The 26,884-nt window shown below is 39.9% G+C and overlaps 1 protein-coding gene across 2 annotated transcripts in view; it reads right to left on the bottom strand.

Moving 5' to 3' along the window:
* The window catches only part of ptc (protein patched), a 129,212-nt gene that overhangs the window by 68,684 nt on the left and 33,644 nt on the right, over positions 1-26,884 (bottom strand). The window contains exons 1-2 of one of the 2 annotated variants that reach the window (XM_083132746.1): positions 15,855-16,194; positions 1,821-2,013 (exon numbers count right to left, since the gene is read on the bottom strand). In XM_083132746.1, the coding sequence (XP_082988872.1) occupies positions 1,821-2,013; positions 15,855-15,980 (319 nt within the window). In that variant the 5' untranslated portion in view covers positions 15,981-16,194. Of the gene's footprint in view, positions 1-1,820; positions 2,014-15,854; positions 16,195-26,884 lie in introns of those variants that run through there. The other variant, XM_083132749.1, reaches the window with a different exon arrangement.

The following is a 26,884-nucleotide window of genomic DNA, read 5'->3' as shown; positions in this document are numbered from 1 at the left end:
ATGCACTTTCTACTGTTCTTTTAGGCTATTTAAGTTAATCCAGAGTTTCGTTAAACCGGTCTACTTATCCCCCTCCCATTACTCCGGATTAACGAGGTTTTACTGTATTAGTTGACATGTAAACTCTTTGTGCGGACCGCCACCGCACCCCCTGGCCTGTATTCCCTTATGTCTCCTCCGAAAGAACGTTCCCCGTGGGAGGAAAAGTCGACGGATTATATCAGAATAGCTGGCTACAAATTGAAGCACAAGAACTGTGAACAGATGGACGAAATTGAAGATCTGTGAACAGATGGACGAAGAATTTTGATCAGAACAACTGCAACAAAACTCCAAATTAATTCTCGAAAGGTGTACCGTTGACTCCTTGGCTCAGGTTCAATGGGGCTAACAAGTGCCCACTGACACTCTCTGGCGGGTTGAGGGGGGGTATGAGGGGAGGGGAGATAGAAAATTAATCCCGAGCTGGCCTCGTGAGAGATGCGAGCGTTTGACGGTGATCAATTCGAGAGACGGTTTGAAGTAATGGGTGTAGGTTGTTGGCGGCGGCACTCTCGGAGCGAGTCGCGCAACATGCCTCTGCCAGCCGGAAATAGCGGACCACCAACGGCGTCGGCCCCGCCTAAATGGCAGCCTCCTCCCCCTTCCCTACTTTGGCTGACGTCACACAATGCACCCACATAAATCAGCCTCGCCCTCATTATCCTTTCCGAAGACGCGTCCATTCAAATGGACCAACCCTCGTCACCTCCTTCTACACATTACTCTGTTCGTACGGGTCCGCGTATTGTCCTTGCGCTCAGGGGAGCCGGGTTCGAAATTCTTCCCACCTAGAAAGTAATATATTCTCAAACTGAAGGCTGTATTTACGCTGTTCGAATTGAATACGCCGTATAGGAACGAGAACTTCAGATACTTGCTTCATAGAATTTGATTTGAGTATTATTTAGCGTAGCTTTTCTGCCATTTTTGGATAAGCGCGGCGTTAAATGTTATGCATACTTTCAGTTTCCGTTTAGACTACTTTCTTTTACGCCATTTCTATCGTTTTCACTGAGTAATTCAAATATATTTATCGGACAATATTCAAAATATAATTTGCTCGTCCCTGTGGCCGAGTGGTTAGCACATCGCGCTGCAACGCCAAAGGTCCCGGGTTCGAATCCCGGTCGGGCTTGGTTGTTTGTGAATGTCCATTCATCATTTTCATCATTTCATCACTCATCCCCATCTTCGCAAATTAGCCAAGAGACACAAAACGCGAAGTAAAATAAATCAAATAAAAAAAAATCAAAATATAATTTCTCTAAAAGTTTGCAAGTTAACATACTTACATTAGGCTACAAAATATCAATATCTGTGCTATATTTATGACTCATTGTAAGGCAGCAGTTTTTGAAAATGTCTTAATCACACTTATAACTTGGTCTGACACTTTGGATGATTCTCTTATATCTCTTATTTTCGCAATAAACTTTTTGTGTTGCTCTGAATTAGACAATTCACCATAGAGGAATACATTACATCAGTAAAATCAATATTGTGTGCTAAATGGGAACAACTCATTTTGAGTCGAAAAATCTGATCGCATCCCATTTCGCCTAATGGGTTATCAGCACCTGTCAATCAGATCTGACAGCAGTCCGCCATTTTAGGCGATAGATATCCTATTTACCCTAATCCCCTTACGCCTAAAATGGCGACAAGGTCAGTAATCATATTATATTGTGGTGATAAACGAAAAAAATCTAGCTCTATTCTTTCCCAGCGTGGACTGTGTACTGCCAAAAAGAAAAGAAAGAAAAATCATGGGCACTTACCCTCCACCCAGAGTTTATCCACCTTGGTGTGGACAGTGGCGGACTTGAGCCCCACGCAGAAACAGAAGAGGATGAGCAGGCCGACAAAGAGCACTTTCCCCGCGTGTCGTTGCAGGAAGCACCCGAGCTGGAAGAGGTGTCCCTGCAGCCAGGTGCGCAGCCACAGGGCCGATCGCCGTCCCGACGCCTTACCCTGCGAAAGAAAGGGGAAAAACGAAAACAATCATTCCATTCTCGTACAAAAATTTGGCAAATTCTTCCACAATATACACATATTGAATACATTTCCGCGTGGTTTTCTCCACGTTGATTATCAATCTTCGTTTGTTATGTTTGCTCCATCGAATATTGACATATGGTCGCCCTGACCTCCTTGACATGCTGCGACGCTAAGAGTCCCGGGTTCAAATCCCGGCCTGAGCATGGCTTTGTGAGTGTACCTTCATCAATCATCCTCGTCGTGCCGGTTAGCAAAACGAGGAAGAAAAGCGACACTAAATAACAAAAATCGAATTAATGCAGACAGACGTGTGGTTCTCCAAGTAGACGACACAATTTAGGGGCACTGCTTGCATCACGAATTGTCCCATAACAAAATTAAAATTCACTTTATAACTTAAAATTATTTCATAACTCGCACTCCCCAGACAGACAACTTAGAAAATTATTTCAAGAGAAAACTGAGAAACTTTGAAAGATTTCATTCCTACACAGAGAAAACTAAATGCATTATCTGAAAGAAAAAAATGCATACAGTCTGTAACACAGACTAAATGTTTAAGTGCATCATCGAGAAAGATGCATAAAATACGCATCAACTAATGTACTAAAGTGAATCTCGACAGGAAGACATATTCACTTGCATCATACGATGTTGATGTTACCTTTACGATATACAAAAATCATCAAAACGTAAACCTGATTCTTCTCAGCTGTCACAAAACCCACTTTAGTGCATCAATCGATGCGTTTCTTCTGCATCTATAGGTATGATGCATTAATTTTTGTGCATACGGTAATTATTGTCTCTATTACCTGGCGTGATTGTTTTTAAAAAGAAGTGATTTATTTTGTTTACTTACCGTATAAATATCTTATTAGTACATTGTTGTCAAAATCGGTTTCAAGTCAGTATATTTGATATTTTAAACTTTGTGCACGCCTAAATCAAAAGATACGCCTGCGCGTTTGCTTGTAGTAAACAAAGAGAAAGCTTGAAATAATTTTTTCTGTAAAATCGGAATCTGAAGGTCCATATCTCGGCATCGAAAACTGTCCAAACATTATAATATCGGAATATAACCCTATCACTAGGGCCAGGGACTTTATGTTGTAACGTATTTTTTTTTATTTGACATCGGATCGAATTCTGGTGTGAGATCTTCACGTATCTGATGAAAATCAGCCAAAATGGACGAACTTTATAAGGCATATTTTGACATATTTTACCAATTTCGCGATTTTTCAACATATTTCTTCAATTTTTTCGTAATAAGACATAAATTTAGTAATTGTCTTGCATATAATCGGTTATTTTATAATTTATTTTTCGTACCTTTAGCGCAACGGATAGTTTATACACAGCTGGACAAAAAAAAACGGACATTTGTTTTTTTTGTGATAACGCATAAATATTTGAAAAAAAATAATAACTATTTGAATCTTCAACAAAAGAAACACAAATGATTTTATAATTGTGTTATTATGTGATAAAATATTTTTAATGTTCGATTGTTCAATACATAACTGAAAGAGTAATTCTAAAGTAATTGCAATTCAGATGTCAAATATTACGGTGTCCCGTTTTTTTTTTACCTCAGCTGTAGCGAGCTGCCAATTATGCTTTAGTTTCCACAAAATTGTAAATCAGACATAATAGTAAATTAAACTTAGGATAATTGCAGTGAACCTCACAATATATTGTCAGTATTTTCCCACTACATTCTTTGGTTAAAGGAAGTTTGACTTCATTTAATACCCCACCCCACCCTAGTCGATCTTCCCTGGAAGATACCGACTTCATATATAATCAGAAATTCGGAAGTATTTTTGGCTTTACTGGGAATATTTCTACATTTAACTAACTAACTAACTCTCTAGCCTTCTTAAACCCGAAGGTTCATGGCTGCAGCAACACAGGCCTTCCACGTGTCTTGAGCAAGATCTATATACTCTTTTCCATCCCTACCGATTTCATTTAGGTCCATCTCAACGTTGTCCCTCCATCTTCGTCTTGGCCTTCCTACAGGTCTCTTACCATCAGGTTTCCCAACAAGAATCCTGTGAACTCCTCTTTCCTCTCCCATTCGTGCCACATGGCCTGCCCACCTAAGTCTTCTTGATTTTATTATTCTAATAATATCTGGACATGAATACAAATTATGTACTTCTAAATTATGTAACCTTCTCCACTCACCTGTCTCCTCATCCCTTTTAGGTCCAAAGATTTTCCTAAGGATCTTATTTTCAAATACTCTCAATTTATGTTCCTCTTTCAATGTTAGGGACCAAGTTTCACACCCATATAATAATACTACAGGCAAAATTACTGTTTTGTATATTTTAACTTTTAGTTTCTTAGATATTAAACGAGAAGATAAAAGTTTATGAAGAGAGAAGTAACATGCATTTCCTGAATTAAGCCTACTTTTTATTTCCTCTTTAATATAATTTTCATTTGTTAATATTACTCCTAAGTATTTGAATTTGGAAACTGGTTCAAACGAGTTGTTATCAATATAAAAAATCTGCATTATGACATATTTTTTAATTTATATGACATAATTACATACATATTTCACAGTTTTATAGAACATAAAGTCCTGAGCTCTAATTATAACTATGGGCAAGTATGTCACATTCTTGCACAGTCACTAACATTTATCAATCTTAGACGAACTCCAATGCATAGGTCTTCCAAGAAGTTACAATCGGACTAATATACCGTAAGTGTTGAACCGAATGACCGTTTTATAGTTCTGTCGTTACATCGGAACTGTTCTCTACAAAGCAAATTGGACGGAGAAGGTGGCACGATGTGGCTGTTGCTTTTCTGCTTCTTCGGTCGTGTGGCGAAATCTAGAAAGAGTTTTCACGGTCGCGGTGTAGAGCGTCGATTGAGCAGGTCATAAACACAGAACATGAAACACTGCAACAGGTACCCCTCCCCTCTATTTTTTGCACACCCATGCCACCAGGGTCAGGTCGTAAAGTTCTCGTGTGCTCGGAGGCGGTGTGCGGCAGAGGAGGTCACGTGTTCTGCATTCCGAGATTCATTCATCTGGTGAGTCCCTTCTCAACTTTTTCTCTTTCTCTAGAGAGAGAGAGAGAGAGAGAGAGAAATCCCTCTACTTTCTCTCTTTCTCTATGTACTATCTTTTCCCCTCTTTCTTCTTTTTTTCCCTTCTCCTCTCCCTTCATTTTATCGTCTTCCTCTCTCTTCCTTCTAACTCTTCACTTTTGCTATTTCCTCTCATTTTCCTTTCTTCTCTTTTTCCTCTTCCTCTCCGTTCGTTTTCTCCTCTTCCTCTCCTTTCATTCTACCTCTTGTATATTTCTCTTTTTCCATTCATCTCTCTTTTCCTTTCTTTTTCCTCTTCCTTTCTTTTCTCCTCGTTTACCTCTTCCTCTCCCTTCCTTTTACCTCCTCTCTTTTCATTTCTTCTCTATCTTCCCCTCTGTCTTCTCTTTTTCCTCTCCCTCTCCATTCCTTCTACCTCTTCCCTTTTTCTATTTCTTCACTCTTTCCCCTCTGTCTTCTCCTTTTCCTCTAACTCTCCCTTCCTTTTCTTCTCCTCTTTTTTCTCTTCCTCTCCTTTCCTTTTACCTCTTCTCTTTTTCCTACTTCCCTTTTTCCTTTCTTCTCTCTTTTCCTCTCCTTCTCCTTTTCCTCCTCCTCTCCTTTCCATCTACCTCATCTCTTTTCCCCTCTGTCTTCTCTTTCTCTCCCTTCCTTTTCTTCTCTCTTTTCCTTTTTCCTTCTACCTCTTCTTTTTTCCCTACTTCTTCTCTCCTTTCCTTTCTTACTCCTCTTCTTCTCTCTCTCTCATGATAAAAATCTCGAGACCTCTCGTCTCGCATGTGACAAGGTCTGTCTCGTTCTCATCTAGTTGGAGATTAATTTACCTGGTGCGAAAGTGAGGATGCCGTTGACACTTAACAGATGGTTCCGAGACAAGAAAAGCATCGAAATCACAGACGAGAGTTGCCAAGTGTTGCGTTCTGTCTCTTTCTCGGTCTCGTCTCGATTCTCTAAGTAAGCTACGCATAGGAAGTGTCGCCGCACACATTTTCACAGTGGACAGAGATCATCAAGAGAGACGCTTCGCCTTGAAAATCCTAGAAAAACGGGAATTTATTCTGAACGTATGAAACCACGATGCACAAGTTAATAGTTTATACTAATGCGATTACGATAAACATTCCCACTAATGCGAAACCTTTGCGATTACATATATGGCATATCTATAAATACTACAGTCGAAATCAGCTTGCATGGTAAAATTGTTTTGATTTAGGTAAAAACTTTCAAGAATCATCACTTTATAGTTTACCAAAGTCTTGGACGTTAAGTCTCGTCTCAATTTTACTCCGGTAGTCTCGGTCCCACCTCGTCAAAGCTCGAAGGGTTTTCTCGTTCTCGTCTCGTCTAAAGTCGCCACGAGACTCAATCATCCTGTCAAAGACTAAGTCTCTATTCACAGTACTAAGGTGATGAGTGCTATTTACGGACAGGTTATATGTTTTGTTTAATGAGAAGAAACTTACGCAGTTAATTTTATAAGTTTGTCCAGGTATATATTAATCCAAGACTCATGACTAGCCTCATGACCCTCTTCGATAGTCGGAGACAAGACGAGACTACCAAGTCTTGTTCAATCAAGAGGCAACCTTCAGAGGAAATGTAGTTCATTTTTCTAATATGTGCCTATGTTCTACAGTGTTTCTTCAATAAGAAAAGTGCTTGCTTCCGTTTCAAACTACGCTGTTGTTCTTGGCTATGTCTGCAAGACCGCAATATCGTCTTGCCGTTATTTTGAATATCGATAACGACCATCGAAAATGACAATGATGGATTTCCCTGAAACCTTGTGGGACGATAGAGACTGGGATACGCATGAAGTATTTTGCGGCGGTTGTCTGGATCCTGGAACCGGATTCAAGAAATTCTTGTTTTGACCTTTGTCATTACACACTCGGCGTTGGCGGAGGTATGTGTACATCGTTCTGATATCTGGTTACCTCCCTCCCTCTCTCTCTCTCTCTCTCTCTCGCATTATTTTGGAAGTAGCACAGCAACCTATACACACATGTACATCCGAATGGCACCTATGGTGACGTCTTTTGGATATCTATCAAGAAGAAAGCCAGTAGATTTTCAAAATAGATGAGTGCGTATCCTAAATAAGTCCACTTCATTGTTGGATATCTCACGTCCAAGCAAGAGTAAATTGTCTTTGAGAAAAGAAGTGCTGAATTCCGTACAGCAGACATCTAATCCTGAAAAAAAAAAGTTGCGTTGTCTATCGCCTCTTCACCATTAGCTGGACTGTACGCCAAAAAGAAAATTATTAATTTTCAGATTTCTAGGGCGTTTTCATAACAACGGAACTCCTTTAATATTTGTCCCTAAAACTTTTGTGAGGATGTACCAATTGTGCGTCAATGTTGTCCATTTAGACATCCACACAACCGTCCAGAACCCATTTCAAATCTTGATGTAGTTCCAGACTAAAATAAACCAACTTCTTTGGATTATTTTAGGTTCATATTGGCATGCAATGCTATTTGGGCATTATCCATTGTCTAGTGATTTTTACTATACTTATTCTAACACTACGTTTTCAGAGAGCACGTTCCAAGGCGACCCTCCCATATGCTTCAAGGAGAGTGCCAGTGAATATCCATAATGGGCTTCCCATTAATATTCACAACTTTTGTGTGCAAATCTTCTTACACAACCAAACGTATAATAACTAGATACACACAGACCTTAAAATGTGTAAACTGACACAAATTTGTTGACTCCAGCAACACACTCGAGTGCATAAACTACTAATGATGTATTTTGGGGCATCAACATACAAAGAAAAATGCATTGAAAGGTACTTCTATCAGCTGTTCTTCCGTGTGATGCACTAAAGATCAGACAGGTTAATTTCAAATAAACCAAAATTACACGTTTAACGCACCAAAAATGCATAAACCTTGATTTGATGCATTTAGTTTTTCTAATTTTTGAAACTTGATATCTGAACCTTAGTCATTCAGGATATACTCGCACATGGGAAACTTTCATTCACTCTGGAACTTCATTCAAACAAGATCCAGTCGAGATCGAGATGATATAGAGATCACATGTTCCAACTGACGCGGCATCATGCAGCGTAGACTGAGAACTTTTTAGACAATCCTCGTGTATGAACTCCGGGAGGCGATAAACATATTTTTCGTAAGACTCCCACAGTAACCACACACGGATAAAATACAGTTCTTCTATGTGCGTGCGAGAACGTGTATTAGAACAGATGGTACCTCTTTCCTTACCTTTTCCACACCCTACATTCAAACGCTAAAAGATTTATCAAGTGAACGTAACGAAACATTTAATGGAACTTCCGGTTCTAACTCGAAATGTGGCAAAAATAGCTGTAGAGAGTAATGAGCTTTAGCCTCACCTGTCACCGTGAGTGAAGGAATTTATTTAACAGGTGCAATACCTCCATGGCCCAAGAATTTACTTCCGCGAGGAAGAGGGCGAATCCACTGTGTGAGCTCAGGCCCATAGTGAATTAAATAGTCTTCGCATACCCAACTCAAATAGCCTATACAAGAAATTTTCTGTATCGATTATACTCGTACATGTAGTATAGCAAGAATAACACACAAACAAGGGGATTAAAAGAAAAGAGAGAGGAGAAAAAGAGAAATACCGAAAGAATTGACAGGGAAATAAAAAAGCTATAGAAAGACATAGTAAAACAGAGAAAGAAATGACTAGAAAAACAGTGGAGAAAGAGCTAGAGGAAAAGCGAAGTGAGAAAGAAAGAAATGGATAGAGAAACAGGAGAATGAAGAAAATGGAAAGTAAGAAATACAAAAACAGTAAAAAAACAGATGGAGAAAAGATAAATAAAAACAGAGAAACAGAGAGGAAAAAAGGATATGGACAATATAATTGAAAGTAAGTGGGAGAACAGGGAAATAATGAGAAATCGAGAAAGAAATGGATAAACAGAGGAAAGAAGAACATTAAAGGAAAGAAAAAAGATCTGGAGAAACGGCGAAATAAGAGAGAAGCAGAGAAAAGGGAAGGTGAAATAAAGAGAAATAAAAAGAGAGAAACACAGAAAGAAATGGACAGAGAGACAGAGGAAAGATTTAAAATGGAAAGAAGTAGAGAAGCAGTGAAAAATAGCTAGAGGAAGAACAAAATAAAAAAATACATAGAAATGGATAAAGATACAGAAATCTACAGGAATAGAGGAGACAAACGAGGTAGTGAAAAGAGTCAACTGAAGAAGAAAAAACAGAATGTGTGCGTATGTATATGTGTGATAGAGAGACAGGGAAACAAACTTAGCATCCATGACCACCAAGGCAGAACCCATCTCCATTGGGTTCGGCCGAATGAAATTCTCTTGTGACGTCACTGCCATGTTTCACGAATAAGAAACGGCCCTTTCAAGCGGCGAGAGCAAACACAACATGTATCAAAAAATTGAATCTGCTCCAAATAAAAGGTAGTTTTGTGGAAAATAAAGAAAGAAAGAAAAAAGGCCTTTGACGCCCACACGCATGAATAATAGCACAGTAAAAATAAGATCAAAGGAGACGATAAGATTTCTTTTCATCTTTCCTCAAAATGAACTTTGTGTAGATACGAATAACAAACAAGCATTTTCCACATAGTTCATGAAAAACAAATATTTTTAAAACACTTCCTTTCCGCGTCGAAAATGCTTGTTTGTTATTATGTGGAATTCTCACTTTCCTGTCCTATGCATAGTCATGAGTAGAGCTAGGAATTTTAGGTGCTGCACCTTAAATTTTTTTGTGTGAAAACTGGTAAAAAAGTGACTCACCCCCAAAATAAGCACGTATTGAACTCTACTCATGGTATTTCGGTTGCACCTTTTTGCACCTTTTTCACAATCTCAGAACTTTTTCCACCTTTTTCACAATCTCAGAACCTTTTGCATCTTTTTGCCCATTTTGCATCTTTATCATATTTTTTAATACAACTCGCGGCTGTTTAACCCCACCCACATTCGAGGCACGGCTTCTTGGCAAGCGATTCTTGTTTACCGCACAACAATGAATCTGCTTTCTTCAGTTCTTGGACGTTAATGTAGTAAGCACGGACTTTAAACAGTGCCAACAATGACACGTTACAATTGCTAGAAGTTGTGCTCTTTTTTGTCCTATGCTGTATTGTTTACGAATTGTTGTAGGAAAACTGTTTTGTTTTCGTTTCCTTCTCCCGTCTCAGCGGGCAAGGTAACTGCAGTCTGTGATCGACTGATCGATGCATCGGATTTGCTTGTTCACCATGCCAAAACATAAAGTAAATGTTGGAAAACTGCAGGACATTGTTAAACAGTTTAGCGGTGACGGCATTCAGAGTGATGGATCTGTTCTGAGGTGTGATGTGTGTGATATTTCTATTGCTGTTGATGACACCAACGCACTCGGGTTGTGCAGCATCTACAAAGTGGAAAGCACGTCAGGAATAAAGAACTACGAGATGGTAAAGGTGGGAAGCGACAGCAATTTATTGGTGAGGCGCTTGCATCTTTGAGTTCTAGAAATACAAATGAATTTTTCAGTGAGACAGCAAGGACATTTATAGCGTATGGAATACCACTTTCTAAACTTAATAATCCTGTCATGAAATCATATTTGCAAAAATATACTGGGAAGTCAGTTCCAGATGAGAGCAACTTAAGGAAATCTTACCTTCATCGTCTTTATGAAGCTAAAATCTCGCAGATCAGGCAAGTAGTAGCTGACCATCCAGTCTATTTCATACTAGATGAAACCACAGATAGGCAAAACAGGTACGTTTTGAACATTTTAGTAGTATCTCTCAATGGACATCAAGTGAAACCCATGGTTTTAGAAACTTATTTTCTTGGAAAAACAGATAATGCAAGTGTAATGCAAAGTTTCAATGATGCATGTTTGGTATTGTGGCCGGAGGGTGTAAAATATGATAGTGTGTGGTTAGTTCTTACAGTCCAAGCATCTTACATGTTAGCTGCATTTTCTAATCTGAAGAAATCTGAAGAATATGTATCCTAACTTAAAACATGTGACCTGCATTGTTCATGCTTTGCATCGAGTTTGCGAAGCTCTTAAAGATGAATATACATATGTGAACGAATTTGTTTATAGCATTAAGAAAATACTGAAAAAGGCTCCTTCTAGAATACAGAAGTACGTAGAAATTACGAAACTTCCACTACCACCCTCTCCCATCCTCACTAGATGGGGTACATGGTTAAAATCTGCAGTGTTTATTTGCAATCATTTCCATACAATATCAAAATTTTTAGATGCTTTGCCTAGTGATTCCTCAGCTGTATAAAATGCCAAGAAACTTGCACTTAAACAGGAATTGCAAGATGAACTCTATATTGTACATGGCTTCTCTTTCCTTACTACTGCAATCACAAAACTGGAGGAGCAGTGTCCTGAAAAGGAAGCACAGTGGGCTGTTTTGATGGATGTGCAACGAGAGCTGCAAGGGCTCGGGAAAAAGAAATTAGAACAAAGTTTAGCCAAAAACCTTGATGTTCAAGAAGTCGCAACCAACAAGGATGTGGATACGCACCACTTGTGTCTGTTGACTTTGAACGTTCTTTTTCAACTTACAAGTATCTGCTTAGTGGCCGCAGATGTAGCCTCACTTAGAAGAACATAGAAATTTTGAATGTAATCTATTTTAACAGTTTTCTAGATGACTAATTCTAAGCAAGTAAGAAGAAGCATGTTTTCCTTTATGTCGCTTTCTAATGTATCAGAGAATTTTCTTTGCTTAGTTATATTAAACGATTTAAAACCAGAGAATACTCTATATGTGTTTATCCAGACAAGTTGAATCATATATGTATGCACTGCTCACAATAAATTTTACATCTGAAAATTAGCACCTATTTTAGCACCTTTTTTGTACAAAAATTGGCACCTTTTTTGCACCTTTATTTGCAAATTTTTGCACCTAAAATTCCTAGCTCTAGTCATGAGAGAAGAGAGGGAAGGCAGGACCTCGCAGATCCAAAGAGGGCGCCAAACCATCGAAATGAGAAAAAAGAATTAGAAAAAATAAAAAACGTGAAGTTGCTTCCAAATATTGGGGCCATATTAAGTAATTGTTTTTGCTTATTATATACAATTTATGAATGAAATCGCCGTCGATATCGGAAATTCATATTCAGGGATTGAAAAATGTTTAATATTAAATAATCACAGTGGCAATATAATACTTCATCCTTTAAAGTACGTGGTTTATTATTACAATGTTGTTCTATTAAATTAATATAGCCTATTAACTTTATTCTTCATGCTGTGGTGATTAACAACTGTGCTCAATATACTACATCGTAATGCATTGCATTAACCAATAGAATACGTAAGTTTTTGTGGTAGGTAGTTTTCTTTTAAAACATGCGATACTGGTAAAACACAAACCGTAATCATTTGGCTGCGAATATGTGTTGCCATCAACGATTTTTTTTTACTTGCATCAACGAAAATTGTCCCCGCCCAGTGGCGTCTCCGGAATTTTCAAAGGGGGGGGGGGGGGTTACGTATACTTTTTTCGAAGTTCGCCCTCATTTTGCCATATTTTCCTGCCTTTAACGGTTTATTATTATTATTATTATTATTATTACGCGTATTATTATTGGGCCAAAGGGGAATACATGACCCTCACCAACATCAGTGCCACCTCCCTTTTAGCAGTCCCATTCCGGTCCCGTATATCGGCATACAGTATTGAAGAATTTGTTGGAACCGGACTGTGTCCCTTGGCGTAGTAGTTAGACAGCTAACGGCCCCGGGTGCTTTCGGGTAAGGCCACAGCTAATGACCGATTACTTCGCCTGAAGACATTCCCGGCATTTTACTCGCTCGCAGCGCATCTGCCGACCACAATGAGCTTTTGTTCTCAAAGAACACCGCTGGGAACTTTGTAAGCCCAGGACAAATCTCCAGCACCTGTTCCTCGAGGCGCGAGAAGACCGACTTCCTGCAATCGCAGTGCGTGGGGGTACTACCTTCTGCGACATGATCCGCAAATGCTCCGTGCTGATTACGCACACCAAATGTTTACATGCGGAGGTCAGCCAAGGCCTTGCGGGCGGTGTCGTCGAACGGCCTTGCAAATATGTCAGCCGAGCAGACTCGAGTGTCGCTGAGCTGCAGCGAGGCGCTGTGCAGAAAGAGTGCAGTGCCTTGCAATGCAAGTCTATGTGTACGTGCGTTGTACAGTGAACATTAATTTATAATATTGTTTTGAAAGTGGTTCTTATCCAGATGAAAACAATCCTGTTTACAACAAGAAATTCAATAAATTAAATTGTGAGTACCATCTGTCGGGAAAAGTTTCAGTATACTCGCCTCACAATCGTAAATGTGTGTTGAATAGGCGAGAGAGAGAGAGAGAGAGAGAGAGAGAGAGAGAGAATCGCAGGTGTGGTGAGATTTTGTGACTGATTCTAACATCATGTTGCGATTGAAGACCAACAAAGTAAGGATGACGTTACATGTAAAGAATTTCTGAATCATCACACTCTATCCACACACATATAACAGAAATACTACATTACTATATCAATACCTCGTCTATTCAACACGAATTTAGGATTGTGAGGCTTATATCGCGTTGCGATCTATGCCCTACCCATGATGACGTTTGATGTAAACATAAAGACATTCCGCAGGCCTTGTTATAAGAAGGCACTGGAAATATGTCTTGTTTTCCGAAATTTTCCAAGATTCCGCTGAACACGGGGCTTTATGGGGGCTTTAGAAATATCTAGACCAGGATTCAAAACTACACTTTGACCTTTAGGCTCTAGTTGATGCCTAATATAATATTTATGAGCCAAAGCCGAAAACTTGGTCTCCAAAATTTAACTCAACAGAAGAAAGTTCTCGTGCATGTGAAAACCACATAAGCTGCTCAATTTATGACCACCCACCAAAAGAGAAGAGTCTTGCTGCAAATGATGACCTAATTGATACAGCACCATTATGCGACTTCCAACAAATAATTTCGACAACAGTCACTACAAACCACATGTACTTCCCCGATGACGTAGTGGTAACGTCGTCGCCTTGTAATCAAGGGGTCCCGGGTCCGATACCCTGTGAAGGCACATAGTGGTTCGGATCCCACGTTAAACTGCTGGTCCAGTCCGGATTAACCTTTCGGTGCATAAAGGGCTCTTAAAAACAAAGGAAGATTCCTCTACAAGGAATTCCAAAAGGAGGCGTAATTTTACAAAATTCAATATGTAGAAGTTCTTGGAAATGAGACGCATTTTCGAAAATATAAATGGTACAGTCAGGTAACAGTAAAGGTAAAGTACTCCCTGTGTATTGCACCGTCCCAAGGCATATAGGTAGAGTACCACAACTTTTAGCATGGGACATAGTGGAGTTACTACTGTATGATCAGTACTACATTCCGACTACCTTTACTGGCCCAGAAAGTAAACCACAAATATATATGGGAGTGCAAATTGTTCATAATTACATTAAAGAGCAACTGATTCTGTGGAACTGAGGTGTTAAAAATATCACGAACAGCAACAGTTACGTAAAATTTACAGTTGTCTGTACCCTATATTCGCTCTTTGCTGGTCCTTCAAAACAAAAGACTATTGTAATATATTTTTAAAACTACTATCAAAGACAAAAGTGATCTTGAGTAACGGCATAATGACTTGCTGCAAGATTTCTTTTCAATTCCTCCAGTTAATTCAGGAATGGTACCTTTCTCAAAGTTACAGACGCTTCCTTACATTCCTTGACTGTTTATTTCCATTATTTCCCGTCGAGGTTAATCGAATTGTATAAACAGGCGGCGAACAGGTTCTTGCTACCTTAAGTAGTAAACTTCTTTACGAGTTGTTAAATATCCATATGTTTCACTGTATCCTAGAATAATACTCGTATATATAATAATGGTAACAATGTTAATGAGATACCAGAAGGCACATTTCAATAAAAATTGCGATTGATAAGGAACAAGCGACACGCACATTGGAAGAAAAGATATTTGGGAAAATACTTTTCAATAAACTCAAATATTACGAAAATTATACCTCACAGATATCTCCCGAAATTTTGAGAAAAATCAAAATTTTTAAATGAAGGCAGTAAATAACTCGGGGAAAAAACAACGTGGTACGTACGTGCAAACTCCTCTTAAAATGACCTCAGATTACCATTCTTGTCTTTGAACAACTTTTAAAACTAAGGTTAAAGACTGTAATTGCGAAATATTTTGTACTGTATCCCCCGCCTCTACCTAGAAAGTAGTTTCGTGATACCTGCTTTTAAATTCCGAAAAAAATCCTTAGTAACTCCCGCGCTAAAGGATTGCGTACAAGAATATTTTTAATACAGTGAATAAACATACATAATATATCCATAGTTTCTAGATCAGAATAAAGAAAAATAAACAGCTTCTCCAAGTAAAAGAAACGAGAATGTACCAAACTTGCTTGGGGCTACTTTTGGTTTAAATACATTTGTTTCTTCCGTCGTCTTCGTTTATGCTAGCTCGTGCTCGGAAAGGTGTTTTAAAAACCGAGCTTTCGAGCTAAAACTAAGTGTTCAAGATGTGTGATAGCCAGAAAAAAGACGGCTGGTCCACATTCACCTTGGTTCCCGCACGGACATTTTAGACGGAATATATTTGTGCCACAAGAAAAACAACGCAGACACCGCGCTAGTCAAAACAACTCCTAAAAAAACCAACAAAAATGTTTTTTTCAAGGGTAACCGTTCAGGAAAACTCACCTTGTCCAGCTGCGACAGGGCAGTAGCGGCGTCAATCCAGCTAGTTCTTATGAAAAGGTCCGAATCGTGACCCCGCGGTCCTTGCTGGTCCCACGGAGTTGAGTAAATACTCGGATTGGAGGCCATGATGCACACGAGCCTTTGAGCCCAGGCCTTCTTGCACACAGTATCCACATTTAGACAGATTGTGTGTATCCGTCGCACACGAACATCAAGCAAAACACCACAAGCAACGGTGGCCAGCACTGACCATCGCACACAGATATATCTTTGCGTATTGCAGCACTACCTGCCGCTAGGAACACAGACATCACACTGACTGTTTCTTCTCGTGGCGGCCATCGCGTCGCGCACACAGAACAGTGTTTCCAACCTCTGTGGTCGTTTTTTCTCTAAAGCGCGTAGAAAAATTCCCTTTTCATCTGAATTTTCCCTCAGTGGGAAGAAATTTCAAACCATTGTGCGATGGGGTGTCATCAGTGGCGTGCCCAGGATTTTAGTGGTGGAGTTACGTGTACTTTTTTAGCAGTGAGTCCTCATTTTGCCATCTTCCTGCCTTTGACATTCCTTTTTAAGGAATGTGGAGCCGTATGTGATAAAGATGGGGGGAAATATTTACTTGAACACATTTTGATTATCATTGCAGCTTGCAAAATATGTCCCCCATTAACTCCCCTTGGGCACGCCACTTAGTATCATACCCCCCACTTTTGGACTTTCCTTAATTAGCAATTAATCTATTTTCAAATTACATAAAATATTATTTTTAAAAATGCGAAAATCGTACGATAAACGTGAATTGATATCGTATGGAAGGGTGCAATGGGGTGCCCACTTTTAGACATTCCTGGAAGGAAATGGGCAAAATAATTAATATTCTCCTTATATATTTAAAACGTTGAATCCTCTCAAAAATTCCGTGGTGTTTATGGTGTGATCAGCACCACACTCCCACTCCTTTATACTTTCACCTGGTGCCCATTGACGAGATGCAGGAACACGAAAATATGTATATTGAAAATATTTCAGTTTATTTTAACTTCAAATCCCTCGCCCGTAATACATCTACACTGCACAAATAAGAGACATTTAAATAAATGGACCAAACAAAAATCAACTAAAAGAATTGCTTGATAGGCTGTTGGTCTGTTCAAGAAAATTGCCTGCTCAGGATTTTTGAAAGGGAGGGCTTACGTACACTTTTTTCTTAGTAGTCAACCCTAATTTTGCCATTTGTTCTGTCTTTGACGTTTATATATATATATATATATATATATATATATATATATATATATATATATATATATACACACACTGGACCAACCCTCCTTTCCCCGCGTTCTTTCTATTTATGGTTACGGATTGATCAAAATATTGGCGGAACAATCGCAAAAGAACCAAGCTTAATTCGGGATTCCAATCCAGAATCGTGACAATTTGACGAGCTACGTTGTGTGATTAGCGCAATGCACCTTGAAACACGGAGTGACGCGTTCGAATCTCATGTAAAGATTTAACAGAAGAGCCGTGGTTTTACCAGGTTGGCCCCAGGTACCCTTTGATTTTTAGGGAAGAAATATGTTGACTACCAATAAATAATAGCATCATTATTATCATATTAAATTTCTGAGGATTTTTGTGTACCCGCCATCTGCCTGCTGCCTGTGCTCTACTGGTAACTCTCTACGAGAAAGTTGCTGGTGTCACTATTTAGTGGTGTGCCCAGGATTTCGAAAGGAAGGGGGGGGTCCTACCGCCTACGTATACTTTTTTAGTAGCCAGCCTTCATTTTGCCATCTTTTCCTGTCTTTGACGTTCTTTCTTTTAGAGATACTAGTCTAAAGGGGGGTTATGGAGGTCATAACCCCCCTTTGGACACGCCACTGCTCATCGTTGCGAATAACCTAGAGATAGAAAGACTTAAATGAACACCCTGTTCTGGTTTACTGACAATTCGATATGAATTAAAAAAAAAAAAATCATCCTAAATATCAAGAAATGTCCGCGTGTCATCCCAGTTTCGACTGGAAAAAAATCCCTCTCTCTTTGCAGAAAGGTATCCCACATGCGAAATTTCCCTGTGCCTAGTGACACGTACGCTTACATGGCAACACTGACGTACACAAGGGAACTCACGCACACTTCCAGGATCGAGCCGCCACGAAAGTTGCCGAGTTCTGATTGATGGTGCACTGTGCCGGGCGCTGATTGGCCGTTGTCTGCACGCCACTTCTCCCGTTGCCTAGCAACGGTCTCCGAAGTAGAGGACCACACACGTGGCCACGAAAATGGGGGTAAAGGCATGTTCCGTCGGAAAGGTTACGCCGGAAGGCAAGAGTAGTCCCTCCAACTCCTAAAAAGAAAAACCCTGCGTGATTACCCCGAATGGTAGAATCATTAAACAAGTAAATAGCCGAGCTGGCTTTCGAAATATTGCGCAGCTTTCCCGCAACGTTATCCTATCAGTAATATAATATTTTTTTGTCTTAACTTGAGCCACAAGTCCTCTTGTGAATCACTGAAACTTTAAAACAACATCCCTGCTTCTGCTCTGCTCTCGTTCTGACATTTACAGCGCAAAATTTATAGGTATTAAAAGCTGCAACTGGTTCTCATTTAACGATTGTGATTTTACATGTCCCTCCACCTCTGCCGTCGAGAAAAACAAAAGAATGGAGACAGACCTTAACGTTTGTTTAGTGCCGGACACGTCCATACAATTACTCGCTTCGCGCAACAATTAGTTTTGCACAAAGCCACTCGATTAATTAACACGTTAGCGGACCAGAAACTGTTATTACTTTGTTTATGAAACAATAAAGGACTCCTCGGTTCGCGAGTAAGGTATAAGTGGGCGTCTTGGCGTTATAAAACTCTGGATCGCTGGTTTCCAGGCCCAGATTGGGGGTGGGGGTTGGAGACCGGGGGCTCTGTTTACATCTCGGGGGATATTGCTTTCAAATTTTAAAAGTGAGATATTTTAAAATGTGGTAAAAATATTAAAAATATAACTAACGATGACACATAACTTGACTTCAAATTTGATGTAAGTGATAATGTATCTAGTACCTCACGATTAAGGAATGTAATCCCGGGATCTCGCTGCCTTTCTGCCCCCCCCCCCCCCCCGAAATCATGGTTTACAAAATTCATGGTTTACAAACCATGATACAAACCCGGATATTAGAGATCATTTGCTTTACACATTTCAAACATATTTTTCGTCTATATCCATCCGTGCTTAGCGTGAGCTACAGGGGTTACTCAAGATAAAATTTTCACCCCGGCGAGGTGAATGTTTGGTGACCTCCCTATTTTCTACACTGCCACCCCCTCCTCCAACTTTCTACCTGGCCCCTACTTTCCACCACCCCTCCAGAAAATATTGACCATGTTATATAAGGAAAAATAATAGCCTTATTTTTTAAATACTTCACGAGTTACTGTTAAATATCACATGTATTTATGTAATACCTACATAATGATATCAAAAGAACGGTGATCTCATATCTTAAATTGCTACATGGTTTTGAAATATAGTACTTACTATGTTATGCAGCTGTAACTTCAATTAAGTCTTGTCTACACAAATCCAATTTAAAACAAATAGCCACGCTTATATAATCAGAAATAAAGTTTTGGCGCTGCTCAAGAGGGTTTGGTGCCCCCGAAAGCGACGCCCTGGACAGTCATCCCTGTGAGCTACAGTCCTCTTCCTGGCGTTACTTCCTTCAAGCACTTTATCTTCTCTCGCCAAAACTCAGCTTATTTCTACTCCAGCAGCATTAATCTTGCCAATATCCCGAGTTCCGAAATCACGCTTTCGTTTGTCCGTAATTGTTTACTACAATTTTTTTGTTAATTCATTCCAATAGGAAAAGGAAAGAAGGTACAATGTTGTTTGTAATAAGAATAATATTTCATATTGAGTAATGTGAATGTTGTCAACTGTCTGCAGACCGTGCTATCCCTATTACGTATTATGGTCATTTATACATCCGTTCTGCTGCATTGGTGTTTTCGGTACCAAGGACGTATTTAGGGGGGTCCAGGAATCCGGATCCCTCCAGAAAGACTTACAAAGTACAACAATTAAATAATGAAAAATAAAATAACTAGAATTAAATAATGAAAATATACTTGTTTAATCGAGGGTTATTTATTTCCGCCAACTTATTCGAAGGCAAGGATTATATTGGGATGGTACGATTTTTAATGACAGTACCAAAGAAGATTTATTACTACTTATAATAGCATGCATCAAATTTTACCAGGAACATTACTTCTCGTCAACTGGATCTAACGTTACCCCCACGCCCCTATACGCCTTCATGGCGTGGTGCTAAGCACAGGGGAGCACTTTACTTTTTTTTATTTTTACAACTGGATTCAATAAATATTCAATTTTTATCTATTTGATATTAATTTCCTTACCACGGCAGTTAGTTTTTTTTACAAATTTTGCCGACCTAAACTACACGTAAGCTAGATAATGAATACGTGCTGTGCTGTTATATCACTTATACAGTCTTTTTACCTATTCATGCAATAAAAATACAATATTAATTAATTTGAATATTTTAATTAATACTATTTCAATTAATTAAATATAATTATAATTATTTTAATTTAAACATTAGTAGTAGTAGTATTAGTATTATTATGAGACATTTGGTTCGAACCCCGACCCGGACTCTTATTTTGCAGCCGCGTAGAATGATCGAAAGGGAAGAAGGAGAGAGGCGGTAAATTTGTCAACATGAAAGATAGGGAACCGGGAATGGAACCCGGACATCTCGCATCACATGTTAGAAGGCGCTAAGCACATGGCTAGGGAGGGTGGGGGACCTAATCAGGCGTCTCTAACGCACATCAACACAGACCCAGGTGCATTTTATGAAGCTTTGCAAGATCTGTGAATATAAACTCCGCCGTGTTGAAACATGTTGACCTATTTCGTTCTTATCATCGGCTCAATTAGCCAGAAGTGGCAGAAAAGCGACGATAAATAACTACGATGGGGCAATCTATAAGTGTGAGCCTCGTCTCGATTTTACAGACGACGTTCGTTCGTTCTCGATCTGATGTCGACAAATCTCAACAAACAGCTTGATCTTGTCTCCGAAGCACCCCTTCCAGATAACATAGTAAATTAGCGCCAATGCCCACAAGAAAGGAAGGGATGACACAATTCCATTTTCAGCTTCATTTGAAGAATTGAAAAATAACCTGTAACATATGCAACCAGCACTACGTTGCAGTGAAATGGGGCTGCCGCTAAATTAGGATAGGATTCGGAAGAGGGGAGAAAAGGGGCATTTTATATTGTGTCTTCCCGTTTTGCCGAATGGTCCAGAGGCGCATTGTTAGATTTCTCACCCAAGTAAAATTTTCGGCGAAAGGGGAATTCCCGTTTCGCCGAATATTTTGAATGGAGAGAATTTTCCCTTCGCTGGAAAATTTCATGTGTAAACAAACTGAAAAGATTCATATTAATCGAGTGCAAAGAATAAACAAAAACTTATACAAAATAAAACTATTTCAACTATTTTGTAATTTATTACCATCTTTAACCAGTTGGTGAAAGAATTACATTATTACTTTATAAATACACATGTGATATATGAAAAAGTAACAAATTAATTCCGTTATATGTGTTTCATAACATGAATATGAATATGTATATCATATAATAATTAATATATATTTGCCACCAGTCTTCAATGATTTCGGACCCTGGTCTGAAGAATAGAGACTAAAGTAGATTCAGTTTCGGTAAATTTTTCAAATATGCCAACCAAAGTCTCGAACGAGTTCGCAAGTTTTTCACGAAACGCCTGTCCCATTCAACGCATGTCTCACAAAAGCTATCGTGACACACATCATGATTCGCGACGGGGCCGAGCGTACAAACGAGACAAATGAAGAACGTTTTCGCCGGGGAAAAATTGCTTCACATGATTACCAAGTAGCAATATCTGTTACATGTCACAGGCAACGCTTTCCCAAACATTCCAGCCGTTTGCCTCGCTAACACTGGATCGAATCGGGAACTGGTTTCCCCCTCGACCAATTACAGCTGTAGGCTCCGACTCGCTTTTTTTTCCTTCTCCTCGGGTCGGTTGAGCATTCGTGGGTGGTCCGGTCCGCTCGTACTTTTGTGCGCTGCTCATGCAGCCGTGGACGCTCGGCACAAAATTTCCCTCCATGAAGAAAATTTTTCCCTCAATGTAGAGTTGATTTCCAAAAAATTCCCACAACGTAGAAAATTATCCCTCGGTGTAGGAAATACCCTTCGACATAAGACAAAAGCTTCCATCGAAATAATGTTATTTTCGGTGAAATAACGATGTAGAAAAAAATTCCACATAGGAAATTTTCGTCCGACGTCAGCAGTATGCCCTCCATAATTTTCTATTTTTTAGAGAACATTTTACTTCAATATTAAAAAAACCTCCAATCTAATGATTTAAACTTTCCACATAGATAACAATCAGTTCCTTCTATTTATCTGTTGTTCTTGCTGAAATATAGACCAAATTAAATGTAAACCTAATAATGTGTCTAGGAGCCGCGGTCGTGTAGTCGGTAGGGTGTCTGATTCCACGCGGGAATCCCTGGTTCGATTTCTGAATTTTCCAATCTTGTCCCTGCATAAAACGGCTCTGGGATTTATCCAACCTCAAATAAATGGGTACCTGGTGGGTAAATGCAGCAGGAGCGTGGTGCTGATCACATCACCTCCAAAAATGTCCGAGATAAAAATGTGTGCTGCCTTATACCTCCACATCCCCTTATGCGAGCCTTCATGGTGCAGTGTAATGCGTACGGCGAAGTTTATCTACGTTATATTAATGATGTTTCTGTTACAATTATTCAAAAAATAGTCACTGCCATATTTCATAAAGATTGACCCGTCGCTGTTCATCTTATTGAAATTATTGAAGTATCCTCTCGTTGTTCTTATACATATTAGGTAGAAATACATATGTATTACAAACTTCTGCCATACAAGTACGACTTCACATGGCACATATATTGCATGTGTGTGTTTTTCATATAATAAGTAATCAATATTATTATTACATTCAAATCAATACATTATTAGCCATGCACACAAATTTGCGCCGGCTTGGTGGCCGAATGCGTTAATTGGTCGACTCACAGGGGTTCCCGAGTTCGAATTCCGGTCTGGGCATCGTGGCTGTTCTGTGTCAGTGTCCCTTCATCAATTTCGTTTTATAATTCCTCACTCTCATCGTCGGAATTAGCCAAAAGAGGCATAAATGTGACTAAATAAAACAAAAATAGAAAATAAATGTTTCACCCCCTTTTTGAGGCCCGTAGGGACTATCCCCACAGACACTATTCCCCCACTCCCCCCCTCCTAACTATCTCACATCCCACATAAGAATAATTCTGAAAACACGATTTTAGCACTTTCAAAGACGATTCAAGTAGAATGTATTATTTTGTTAAAAAAATGTTAGTGTTTTTCCTCTGAAGCAAAATTTAAAGTTCTGTTATCCGCCGGACAGTCACGCGGAGCAAAATACTGACCACTTCATCACCTGACATTCTTTCAAGACCCGTGGGATTGGCCAAGTCAACGAACGGGGTGCGTGAGTGACGTAACCATAAGAATTACAGCTTTCAGTCTGTCCGCTACAATTAGCTGCCATTTTCTTTCCATCTTCACTGTCTTTTGTCCTTGAATCCATGACATTCTCTTATTTTTTACTTCTTTGGGGGCGAACATTTCAAAGAATCCGTCAGTACAGATTGCAGATGCAGGGTGATACTCAAGTCAACGCATAGGATTCTCATTCGTATCTCCGAGACTGAAATTCCTTCAGATGCGGGCGTAACATTTCATTTCAAAGATATCAGCGAAGTGTAGCGAAGACAGCAAAATGTCAACCTCTCTCGCACGTAATACACCCTGCATTCCATATTGCAGACTAACGAGGCTCTGGCGTCTCCTCACAGCCAGTACAATCCTTTGGGGCGATTAGCCAAAAGTAGCAGCAAAGTGAAGTAAAATGAAACAAATAAATCATATCAAATCTAAGATATCAACGTTCTCGAATTTAAATTTGTTAAAAAAAACAACTTTGTTACTATCTACATATTTCTGTTATCTTCCGTTCCTTTTCTACGTTTTGAGTTAAACGTGACTACGAGCATGATTGATGAAGTGATGAACTGAATAATGGTAATGCTTGAGGTGGAAAATCCTACTTGGATTTTCAGATCCTGGATTCTGCTTGATCGAGTTGGAGATAGGTAAGTAGGTGGATGTTTGTATGGTTCAATATGGAGGCAGAGGATGCCTGAGCAAACTGTCCTATCTGGGCGGATGCTTCATGAAATCTTCCTTAATTGCGGAATACCATCCTCAACCTCACCCCCCCCCCCCCTCATATCAAAACATCAACACTTTCGTAACGCGTTAAGCAAACCACTCCGCCACTGTCACCAGCAAACTGGGCTACTTAGAAACCTCATTGTTGTTGACGTCTAGATCTCAAAGGCTAAGCTTCTTCTTCAACTATCGTTACAGCAAGTACAAGACCTCCCCCCACACACGCACACATACCTATCGTCGCCTTATAATCAAAGGGTCCCGGGTTCGATACCCGATGGAGGCACGTGGTGGTTCGGATCCAACTACAAACTCTACGTCCAGTCCAAATTTGCCTATAGCACCCACACCGAATAATAAGGCTTTATCATGTGCACTATATTCTTACGCGCAAGGTTCCAGCACAGAAGCCATCGAAGTAACCAACCGGATTCCTCACAAACCACGTGTATTTGTTTATATTCACTTTACTTTTAGAGCAGACAAAGCAGACATGGCACGCCAATGTTTTACGTGGGATTATGGCAAGGTATACGCTAACCATTTAGCCACAGAGGTCGGCAATCAGGAAACTAAAACGAGTCCCTCAGAAAGGCCCTCCACGAGCTGTCTGACGATGGAATTCATACTCGATTGATTGAAGTCAACTTTCTGCACAGATAGGCTAGGGGCTGGAACTAGTTTCAAGTGGAATCCGAACCACTGTGCAATGTGCCTCTATGGGAAATCGAACTCGAGACCACTTGATTACAAGGCGACGTCGTTACCACTACGCCATCGAGGAGCCCCTAGGTCACAATCGATTGATAGACATGGTTTATCTTACTTCGCAAGAGTAATGATATGATGAAATTCATGAAGGAACACAAAGAACACCCGTGGACAGGTCGGGATTCGAACTCGGGACCCCTGGCGTCGTAGTACGCTAACCACTCCGTCATGGAGGCCGACAGTTCACAGTCGAATATCATCTTCCATTTACGCTTCTGATCAGTGGACTGCAATCTGATTCCAGGTCTCTTTGTTTCATGCCATAACAGAGATCAGCTTCACAACTTCAAGATCATGAGTTCGTACTCTTCTCTCGGTACACAAGCAAATTATCCCGCAACCTATAATCATCATTTACTTCTCATCTTGCTTCCCCCGACTTGGCACAAAGTAATTGAAACGGTCGGCAAGAGGGGGGAGGGATCCCTCATGTTTCAAACTCCCAATTAGAGAGCAACAGACGTGGCTTTCATGCAGCGAATGCATCCTACACCGAGGAAGTCTTGAAGAACGACATGGAAGTCTTGAGGTTCCAGGAATTTCCCCATCCTTTGCTCCTGGAAGTATGCAAACCTGCTCAAGTGCTGATCGAAGCGAGAGGTATGGAGGACCGAAACTGCTTTCGTCGGACTCATAATTACCCTCTCCTCTCTTTCTCTCTCTCTCTTTCTTATTCATTTCTCTTCTACACTGTTCCAATTCTGTATGCCATGAATTACGGCACAGGTGTATTTATCTTGGCACCGACTCAAAACAAAGCATGCCAATTTCTCTCAGTTATATGGAGTTCAAATCCACAGACGTTCAAGCTAAAACCGATAATTTCTCTAAGCTGTGGTAAAGTGTGTTTTCATGTCCGCTTGATGCACGGACAGGACACCTAGAGTTTGAAGTAGATTGATTGATATTGATTTGGTGTTTGTTTTAAGTCTACTTTATTGCACAGCAAGGCTAATCGGGGCTGGACCTACAGTTTAAAGTGAGATCAGAGCCACTATGTGCCTCCACCGGGTATCGAACCCGGGACCCCTTGATTACAAGGCGACGACCTTAGCACTGCACCATTGGGGAGGCGCTAGTTTGAAGTGGATTTTTCAGAGTGAACTGAACTTTGAGACGGGGGATTCACATTAAAGCGCCAAAGGACGCTGCCATTCGTGCAGTCTGTTGCGTCGCTTCGGTACGAAACGTTGCATTTATTTCTGAACGTTCGTTTCCAAGTAGCACGTGTCGCTTCGGACTGAAGGCTGCCTAAAGGACCTAGCGTACTGAGCTGTGATGCGCGTCTACGCGTAAATAACGATAGTCTACATTCTACACGTAGACTATTTTATACACGTAGATGACGTACTCTATGTAAACAACATGGCGAAAGGTGATAACTTAGCAAAGGGCGCCGTGGAAGTAAAACAAAATTATACTGCGTATCAGTTGCTGATGTGTGAGGAGAACTTTTTATACGCTCCCTTCCAAATTCGAATAATTTCTCACCTAGGAAAAAACCTAACATAGGAAATATTCTAGTGTTTTATGGGAAAGAGACTAATCTTGTCTCACGACTGCCATCTGTTGTATTTTTGCATACTATTTATCTTCCTCCATAGTTGATGAGAGAAGAGAAGAGAAATGTAAATACAGTAGAGCGTCGATTATCCGAAGTAATTGGGGGACATGGGTGTTCGGAAAACTGGTTTGTTCGGATAATCGAACTGTACATGTTTATTTGCCAAAAAGAAGTACTGTACAGTAAATATGTACATATTACATACGCATTTTGCATGAACAATACACACAGTACACAAAATTATTAGAAGCATTAGAAGCAATGTTCCGCCAGCGGTGGCTCAGTGCGGCGACTACTGTGGGAAACTTGGTTTGGGAGTGAGGGGATGAT

The sequence above is a fragment of the Lepisma saccharinum genome, chromosome 1 (assembly GCF_977018435.1).
Source record: "Lepisma saccharinum chromosome 1, izLepSacc3.1, whole genome shotgun sequence".
Lineage (NCBI taxonomy): Eukaryota > Metazoa > Arthropoda > Insecta > Zygentoma > Lepismatidae > Lepisma > Lepisma saccharinum.
Note: the sequence above shows the minus strand (reverse complement) of the source record. Positions and strands in the feature narration are given on the sequence as shown.